The sequence below is a fragment of the Alosa pseudoharengus genome, unplaced genomic scaffold (assembly GCF_046254945.1).
Source record: "Alosa pseudoharengus isolate Yale_2024_CS ecotype anadromous, Long Island Sound unplaced genomic scaffold, YU_APseudo_1.1 YU_APseudo_1.1_scf_17, whole genome shotgun sequence".
Taxonomy (NCBI): Eukaryota; Metazoa; Chordata; class Actinopteri; order Clupeiformes; family Clupeidae; genus Alosa; species Alosa pseudoharengus.
The window spans coordinates 4,811,062-4,821,061 of NW_027468640.1; the positions used below are offsets into that span (position 1 = coordinate 4,811,062).

The 10,000-nt window shown below is 45.6% G+C and overlaps 1 protein-coding gene across 1 annotated transcript in view; it reads right to left on the reverse strand.

The window, feature by feature from the left end:
* LOC143127170 (neurexin-2-like) overlaps positions 1–10,000 on the reverse strand; it is a 688,425-nt gene that overhangs the window by 316,412 nt on the left and 362,013 nt on the right. The window contains exon 12 of the mRNA XM_076288483.1: positions 8,976–9,002. Coding sequence (XP_076144598.1) covers positions 8,976–9,002 — 27 coding nt within the window. The remainder of the gene's footprint in view (positions 1–8,975; positions 9,003–10,000) is intronic.

Below are 10,000 nucleotides of genomic sequence, written 5' to 3' on the forward strand. Positions count from 1 at the left end.
AGCGTTTAGCTACCACCAATGCAGTCCAGACTGCAGACTAAAACAAACAGGCCCAGTACAGCGCTTACCTCCACTAGCGGCAGGGACAAGCACAACCAAATTCATTTAGCTCCACACAGCAGGACAAAACTGGAGTAAGGACATGACCTCCATAGTGGAGTAAAAATAGTAAACTCAGGCATACAAACATACTGTACATGAACACTCAGTCTCACGCACACACACACACACACACACACACACACACACATTAACAAACAACAAACTAGTTACAAATACAGACACACACACACTTTCTCTCTCTCTCTCAGACACACACACACACACTAATGTGAACTAAGTTCACTTCATTTCAGCAGTGGTGAGGGAAAGGCGCTGATTGCGAATTCCTTTGATGTGTGTGTGTGTGTGTGTGTGTGTGTGTGTGTGTGTGTGCTTCAAAGGCTTCATACATTATTAGGTCATTTCTGTTATAACATGGCCGAGGCGTCTGGTCGGTTTAGTTTTAAACACGCAGCAAGTACCCATCATCATCATCATCATCATCATCATCATAAAGAAATCCTGCAGTGGTCTCATGCATGTGGATGCATGGGCAGGATGATGAAGAGGACTGCGTCGTATCCATGACGGCTAGAGTCGCCCAGGCAAGTTTGCTCTCAGCCCTTTCAGCCAAAGCCTCTTCAAAGACTCTGTGAGTGCAGCCACATTTGGCATAAACAATGTCTTACCCTTTCTCCTTCCCCATCAGCCCTCCCACCCTTCATGGGACAAAAACGTTCCTCTTGAATTAAGAAGAGCTCAAAACTCATATCTGCTATTTGCACAAATAAGAGCCGGAAGCTTCTCCGACGCCGCGGCAGCGTAGAAGAGCAGGGGATGATGTCTGCACACCTTTACTCACTACAGGCGAGGAAGCTTCATTAAGGAGCCCGTTTAAACAGTCCCTCCCTGGCCACTCGGCACGGTGCAGCGCAGATGCTCTGACCTACAGGCATCGGCTCCCATCACTCCACCAGCAAAGGTAGACGCACTGACACAATTCATCTGGTTGGGGGGGTTGGGGGCACTCGCGCCGTAGAACTGATTAAAGGAGTTTTGACAGAATGCTTCCGAATGTCCTCTGGCTTCTGAATGCTTTGGTGGGATTTTAAAATGGGCTTTCGAAGAAAGAAAAAGAAAAAGAAACGAAAGAGTCAAAAGAGAAAAGAAAAGAAGAAGAGGAGTAAATACGTTCCATCCTTTAATGTTTTCGTGCAAACGCTGCGGAGCTTTGCTTGTTTCGTGCAAACGCTGCGGAGCTTTGCTTGTTTCGTGCAAACGCTGCGGAGCTTTGCTTGTTTCGTGCAAACGCTGCGGAGCTTTGCTTGTTTCGTGCAAACGCTGCGGAGCTTTGCTTGTTTCGTGCAAGCGCTGCGGAGCTTTGCTTGTTTCGTGCAAGCGCTGCGGAGCTTTGCTTGTTTCGTGCAAACGCTGCGGAGCTTTGCTTGTTTCGTGCAAACGCTGCGGAGCTTTGTTTGTTTCGTGCAAACGCTGCGGAGCTTTGCTTGTTTCGTGCAAACGCTGCGGAGCTTTGCTTGTTTCGTGCAAGCGCTGCGGAGCTTTGCTTGTTTCGTGCAAACGCTGCGGAGCTTTGCTTGTTTCGTGCAAGCGCTGCGGAGCTTTGCTTGTTTCGTGCAAACGCTGCGGAGCTTTGCTTGTTTCGTGCAAACGCTGCGGAGCTTTGCTTGTTTCGTGCAAACGCTGCGGAGCTTTGCTTGTTTCGTGCAAACGCTGCGGAGCTTTGCTTGTTTCGTGCAAACGCTGCGGAGCTTTGCTTGTTTCGTGCAAACGCTGCGGAGCTTGCTTGTTCGGCGATGATGGGCTTTTTAAGGTGCCTGTGATAATTGACTGCATGCGGCTGGATTAATGTAGCCTTTGAAGTGCTTTTTTCTGTCATCATTTAGAAAATCCCTCATTAAGCAATTTGTGTTTTTTTAATTCCTTCAATGCAACAGGATTTTAACTCCAGCAAGGGAAGCAGAAAGCTTGGTTTTGTGCTGTGGGGGTCATTGCACACCTGATATGAGGACGTTTTTTTGTTAACAGTGTACAATCTATGGTTCCTAGGTCCTCTGTGTGTGTGTTTAGTATCATCCTTACACATTAAATCCCCTTGCTGTGGAGTGGTATTATCTTAAAATGTCCTCTGATGCTCTCTCGTAGCTGTGTGTGTGTGTGTGTGTGATGCTCGGCTGTGAGGTATCTCTTGTGTACAGTAGCTGTCATCGTGTAAGCTATCTGTGGCCTTTGGTTGAGTCGGGAGAATGTAGCTTTAATCAGGTGATTGTGTGCTAGCTTACTGTGAGTGTGTCTTATTAAAGCGAGATTAAAGCTCACCTTTCCACTGATCCCAGACACATACAGACATATCCATGCACAGACACGCAGAAGCATTACAATATTAATAAACCCCCACACACACTCTCTCTCTCTCTCTCTCTCACACACAAAAACTCTCTTTCTCTCTCTCTCTCTCTCTCACACACAGACACACACACAAACTCTCTTTGTCTCTCTCTCCCTCACACACACAGACACACACACACACTCTCTTTCTCTCTCTCTCTCACACACACAAACTCTCTTTGTCTCTCTCTCTCTCACACACAGACACACACACAAACTCTCTTTGTCTCTCTCTCACACACACAAACTCTCTTTCTCTCTCTCTCTCTCTCTCTCTCTCTCATACAGACACACACACTCACACTGAATACGGATATCTGTGTACTGATGGCTGAAACTATATCCAGACACACCCAGTAAAATGACATGTCCATGTCAGAGTCGTGTGGCTAAGCCCTTCTGGCGTGAGCAGGCAGAGCAGTGTGACCTAGTGTGTGCAGGCGCGCATGTGTGTGTGTGTGTGTGTGTGTGTGTGTGTGTGTGTAGGGGAACCGCAGGTGCCAGTGTGTCAGACATGACTAAGCGATCCCTGAGCCGGCAGTAGCAGCAGGTGCCACCAGCCCCTGTGGTCAGAAGGGCAGACCTGTCACACGCAACAGAGGTGACACGATTAGTTACCCACGAGCCTCTCTGTTCTTTTCTCACATGCACACTCCCTCTGTCCTCTGTCCCCTTCTCTCTGTTCTACACCGACTTCCCCTCTACTCTCTCTCTGTTCCTCTACTCTCTCTCTGTTCCTCTACTCTCTCTCTGTTCCTCTACTCTCTCTCTGTTCTACACCGACTTCCCCTCTACTCTCTCTCTGTTCCTCTACTCTCTCTCTGTTCTACACCGACTTCCCCTCTACTCTCTCTCTGTTCCTCTACTCTCTCTCTGTTCTACACCAACTTCCCCTCTACTCTCTCTCTGTTCCTCTACTCTCTCTCTGTTCCATGCCAACTTCCCCTCTACTCTCTCTCTGTTCCATGCCAACTTCCCCTCTACTCTCTTTCTCCTACACCAACATATCCTCTACACTCTCCTACACCAACATATCCTCTATACTCTCCTACACCAACAAATCCTCTACACTCTCCTACACCAACATATCCTCTACTCTCTCTCTCCTACACCATTATATCCTCTACACTCTCCTACACCAACAAATCCTCTACACTGTCCTACACCAACATATCCTCTACTCTCTCTCTCTCTCTCTCTCTCTCTCTCTCTCTCTCTCCTATACCAACTTATCCTCTACACTGTCTCTTCTACCCCACAAAACCCATCCCTCTCTCTCTCTCTCTCTCTCTCTCTCCTATACCAACTTATCCTCTACACTGTCTCTTCTACCCCACAAAACCCATCCCTCTCTCTCTCTCTCGCTCCTACACCACAACACTCTACCTCCTCTCTCTCTCTCCCTCTCTCTCTCTCTCTCTCTCTCAACACTGTCCAAACTGTCTTTTGCCACAAAACACTCTTCCTCCTTTCTCTCTCTCTGTCCTTCAGCACTCTCCACACACAATACTCTGCCAAGACCCCATTACCCGCCCCCCTATCCCCACACATTACCTGCCCCCCTATCCCCACACATTACCTGCCCCCCTATCCCCACACATTACCTGCCCCCCTATCCCCACACATTACCTGCCCCCCTATCCCATTACCTGCCCCCCTATCCCCACACATTACCTGCCCCCCTATCCCCACACATTACCTGCCCCCCTATCCCCACACATTACCTGCCTCTCTCTCGCTGTTCGTCCTTCACCTAGAACACAGCTGCCCATCTCTCTCTCTCTCCAGTGCTCCATTCAGCCTTCTCTGTTCTCTATTCATGGGTTTCATCAGGTCCCTTTCCACAGGTGTATAAAATCAAGAACCTTAATTATCAATGCAGACTGCATGGTGCTTGATTAATACACCTGTGGAAAGGGACCTGATGAAACCCATGAATACCTGTGTTCAGCTTTGTCTTCTTTATTCTCTATAACTGCGTTCAGCCTTGTCTTCTCTATTCTCTATAACAGCTTATGTTTGTCCTTTTGCCCTCTCTCCCTCTCTCCCGGTCTCTCTCTCTCTCTCTCTCTCTCAGTCTCTCTCTCTGTCTGTGTTAAGGGCAGAATATGGCCAGAAGGTCTGCAAGGTGCCATATCCTTCTCTCTCTCTCTGAAACTCTCCATCTCTCTTCTCTTTTTTTCTCTCTCTCTGTCCCTCTCTCTCTTTCTCCTCTCTCCCTTTCTGTGTCTGTGGTAAGGGCAAGATATGGCCAGAAGGTCTTCAAGGTGCCATATCCTTCTCTCTCTCTCTGACACTCTCCATCTTTCAGTCATCCTCCCTCCCTCTCCTCCCTCCCCCTCTCTCTCGTTCAGACTGGCGAGGGCGTGACACGAGCAGCGGGTCCGTGTGCTGCCCTGTGCTCACCATATGCTGCCGCACGTCTCATAGTGGGCGCTGGCATGTGAGGTGGCATCGGGTCGAGAGATGCCATCCTACCACACACACACACGCACACACGCACACACACACACACATCATCTGCTGCCCTCCGCTCCTTCTCTCCTTCTCAGTTCAGCCACATGGGCCCTAATCGCCAAGGAGAAGCGCTACAAATGGGATGTAATGGATGCTAACGCGTGTATCGTGCCCAGAAAGGGCTAAAACGCAGCATAAGTGAAGGCAGGAATGCTAATACAAGCTATGGCATAATAGAGTATTTACTGATTATTATGCTAGGCAGGAATTCTAATACAAGCTATGGCATGATAGAGTATTTACTGATTATTAAGCTAGGCAGGAATGCTAATACAAGCTATGGCATGATAGAGTATTTACTGATTATTATGCTAGCAAAAGAGGGTTAACACGCTCCGTCATGTATACAAATGTACGTCACGGGAATGAAAATTATATTTGATGCCACTGAATATTTAAACTGGACTGAAAAATATTTCATACAAACCACTCTGAAAATAATTCTGTTGGGTCACATATAAAGAAAGGAACATTTTCATCAGCATGTCTAATGACATGTGGTTTAAAATGTCTGTTTTTACACAGTCTGTGTGCTCACTATGGTAGCAGATACGATTACTGTGCAGAGTCTGTGTTACATCCTGTGATCCCTAGCGACCCCTGGTGGCAACATGTCTACATCACATAAAGCAAAGCATGTGAAGGCTACTTACCCTCTGGGTTATCTGTGTGTGAGGATGGGAAGGAGGAAAAACATACGTAGAAACATAGAACAACACCCATCCATACCACAAATGTTACACATGTACACACACACACACACAAACCCATCCATACCACAAATGTTACACATGCACACACACACACACACACACAAACCCATCCATACCACAAATGTTACACATGTACACACACACACACACACAAACCCATCCATACCACAAATGTTACACATGCACACACACACACACACACACACACACACACACACACACACACACACACACCCATCCATACCAGAAATGTTACACATGTACACACACACACACACAAACCCATCCATACCACACATGTTACACATGCACACACACACACACCAGGGATGGAAATTAAATATTTTTTCTACCTGCCACTGTGGCTGGTGGATTCCAAAATCTACCAGCCACTCAACTTTTTTACCAGCCACTAGAGAAACGGCATGAAAATGTGATATCATGATTATAGTAGGCTACCCAAAATGATCACGGTAATCGGCATTATTGCAATATGACTAAAATGTGCTGAGTTTTGCCCTAAACCTGTCCTCCAAGCACAGTAGCAACAAAACTAAAGGTCAACAGAACCACATTCATATGCTACAGTGTCTTGTCATAAAAGTGGTGTGGCTCCTTTAAGACTCCGTTTGTGTGAGTTCTGGAGCATCCTATAATCCAACTCTTCAACTTGATCTAACTATAGTGTACATCATCTGATTTAAATATTTACAGGTATCAAGGCTATATTTAACATTTAGCATTTATTTTCTATTTGGCCCGTAATGAAATCATACACTGAACAATTTAAGCACAGCTCAGCTTTAAGAAACGTAATATGCATGCTTAGCATTTTGTGAAACTACATTGGAAAAACTCTGGTTGTGCAGTTATCTAGGCGATATTGTTAACATTTATTTTGTATTTGGCCTTATCATATATGACAAAAGCCCAACGTTGGAGACCGTGTAGACATTTGCTTCAATTTCAAAACCGGATTACTCGCGAACGGCTATAACTTGTATAAGGGAATGCTTTACACCTTTGCGTTCGGTAAGTTCTGCTGTTTATTCTGATACAGTTTGTAATTTCTTTGAATGAAAAGTTTGTGAGATATTCCATCACGACGAATGGGTGTGGAGATGTCCGTCTGTCTGCCTCATAGGTCTAAATAGCAGCGTGTCGCGGGCCGGATTAAAATACCTAGGCCTACGGGCCAATTCAAAAGAGAACTATTTACGTGAGAATATTAGCCTGTGAAGATATAACGCAGATCCACAGATCTCACTAGATTTATGTCTATGCAATCATCCTGAAATAATCTAGCAGTGGCACATGAAAGCATAGTGACAGTTTCTTAATGGTAGTGAAGTGAAAGTGAAGCGCTGCACCAGTGCTGCTATGCTGCGGTGGCGGCTCAGAGTTGTAGAACTTCAAATCAGCGCGATTTACCCTTATAGGCTGGCAATGTTAGGCTACATGATCCCTACAAACACTTTCTTATTTTTAACCGTCAATAAGTATGAAAATTAGACCGGATCTGACTATTTGTGGTACGCTAGCTCTACCCGCCACAGTGGCTGGTAAGTTGACCAAATTCACCCGCCAGCGCACAAAACTACCCGCATTTGGCGGGGGGCGGGTGGTTAATTTCCATCCCTGACACACACACACACACACACACACACACACACACACACACACACACACACACACATCCATACCACAAATGTTACACATGTAAACACACACACACCCATCCATACCACAAATGTTACACATGTACACACACACACACACAAACCCATCCATACCACACATGTTACACATGCACACACACACACACACACACACACACACACACACACACACACACACACACACACACACACACACACATCCATACCACAAATGTTACACATGTAAACACACACACACCCATCCATACCACAAATGTTACACATGTACACACACACACCCATCCATACCACAAATGTTACACATGTACACACACACACACACCCATCCATACCAGTTAACAAATGTTACACATGTACACACACACACAAACACACACACACCCATCCATACCACAAATGTTACACATGTACACACACACACACACTCATCCATACCACATAACAAATGTTACACGTGTACACATACACACACACACACACACAGCATCATTCCACCACACACACACACAATCTCTCTATCTCTCTCTCTCTCTCTTTCACACACACACACACACACACACATAAACAGACCCAGCAGGTTTCTCCTCTGTTTAGATGTATGCTGACTTACCTTTCTGGAGCACTCATGTGCATGTGTGTGTGTGTGTGTGTGTGTGTGTATGTGTGTGTGTGTGTGCACCAACCTGGCAGTGAGCTGTCACCCTCGCAGCATGTCATGAATCACATTAATGCTCTCACACAACTCACTGGCTGCTAAAGTAAACACACACACACACACACACCGCAACCTTTCCAATGATTGTCTTAGTCACACTGTGAGATGTGTCAGGTTTGTGATTTGATGTGACTGCACGCGTCAGTGGAGAAGTTTGTATATAAATGTTCAAGTGTGTGTGTGTGTGTGTGTGTGTGTGTGTGTGTGTTTGTCTGACTGTGTTCAGGTGTGTGGATAGATAGAAAGAGAAAATTCTGAGAGAAGTGACAGAAGTGACAGATTTTATAAATAAACACACACACACACACAAAAGGTAAACATATAAATAAATGCCCAAACACAAATGCACACACACACATATTGGAGAATTGCAAAAATAAGAAATAAAACCACAAAAGGAAAACATAATGAAACATAATGAACAAAACACGAATAAACACAATGAACAAAACATTAATAAACATGAGGGTACAAAACATGAATAGACATAATGAACAAAACAACTGAAGGTACAAACGGAACATGAGATAGTATACCAAGGTATCAAATGAAACAAAATAATGATGCAATGACAAGTGCAGGAAGTATGCGCCATAAAATAAAGCATCACTTTTTGTTCTAAAGAAATAAAGCATCACTTTATTTTATAAAGAAATAAAGCATCACTTTATTTTATAAAGAAATAAAGCATCACTTTATTTTATAAAGAAATAAAGCATCACTTTATTTTATAAAGAAATAAAGCATCACTTTATTTTATAAAGAAATAACATAAATACAAAAGTGCAGAACTAGGAAACAAAACCACATGATGTGACAGAGAGTGAGAGAGAGAGAGAGAGAGAGAGAGAGAGAGGAGTGCTGGAAGGGGAACAGGGTGTAAAAGCGTTTAGAAGCACTTACTTAGATTACAGTCTATCCTGATACAATCTGGCGGGAGAGAGAGTGAGATGGTGAGATCAAATCAAAGGAGGAGGAGAGAAGAGAGGAAAGAGAGAAAGAAAGAGAGAAAGAGAGATAACATTTTACATCCTTCAAGGTACATGCTGCAGACAACCAAGCTTCCTGCTTTTATAGAGCCACCATCCGGGGACACGCTACGAGTCAGACACACCCTTCTCCTCCTCACCAACACCACCACCCCCCCACCTCCACAGCAGCCGAGCCTGGCGCGGACGTGGCCTGCATCTGGCTGAGATACGGCACTGATCCGCCACAACCCAACCAGACACGGACCACCTCCACACCGGAGTCAGCTGGGTCATGTTAGTCACCACGGCATCACCGTGGCAATAACCTTATCCAGAGGACCCCCCCCCCCCCCCCCCCTCCATCCCCACCCCGGACCCCTAAAATCCTCACTGGCAATCCACTGGTCTCTCTCTCTCCCCGACATCTGACCGGTGGAGGAGAAGCGGGTGAGCTCTGGTCAGTGTGGCCGTGTGCTGTGGTGGTCACTGGTGCTGTGAACACCGTCGTTACTCTGGACAGGGTGTGCTGTGGTGGTTTGCCAGTGTGAGATTTTAGGGGCTCAGAACACAAGAATATGTGGAGAAAAGGGTGATCTGCATGCCCCAACCACACTAAGCAGCCTGTCGCTACACATAACACCTGCATCTTTCTAATCATCAACACAACTAGCATAAAACATGTAAGCTACATTAGAACATACTTGACACATGTTAATAAATATATATTCATTTGATAATTTTATTTTGACATTTACTGTAGCAGCATCCATACACCGAGTTTAATCCAAATCTGTTTTGACACAAATGATCACACTACTAAAGAGGGAGATGAAGCAGGGCGAATGTGACGCCTTGACTGCTGTGAGTCCTATCTAAAATGGTGGACGTGTTCTTGCAGGGTGCTGCTCTGCTCTGCCATCTCCTGTCCTCTATCTCCCCCTAGTGGAAGCAGGCTGC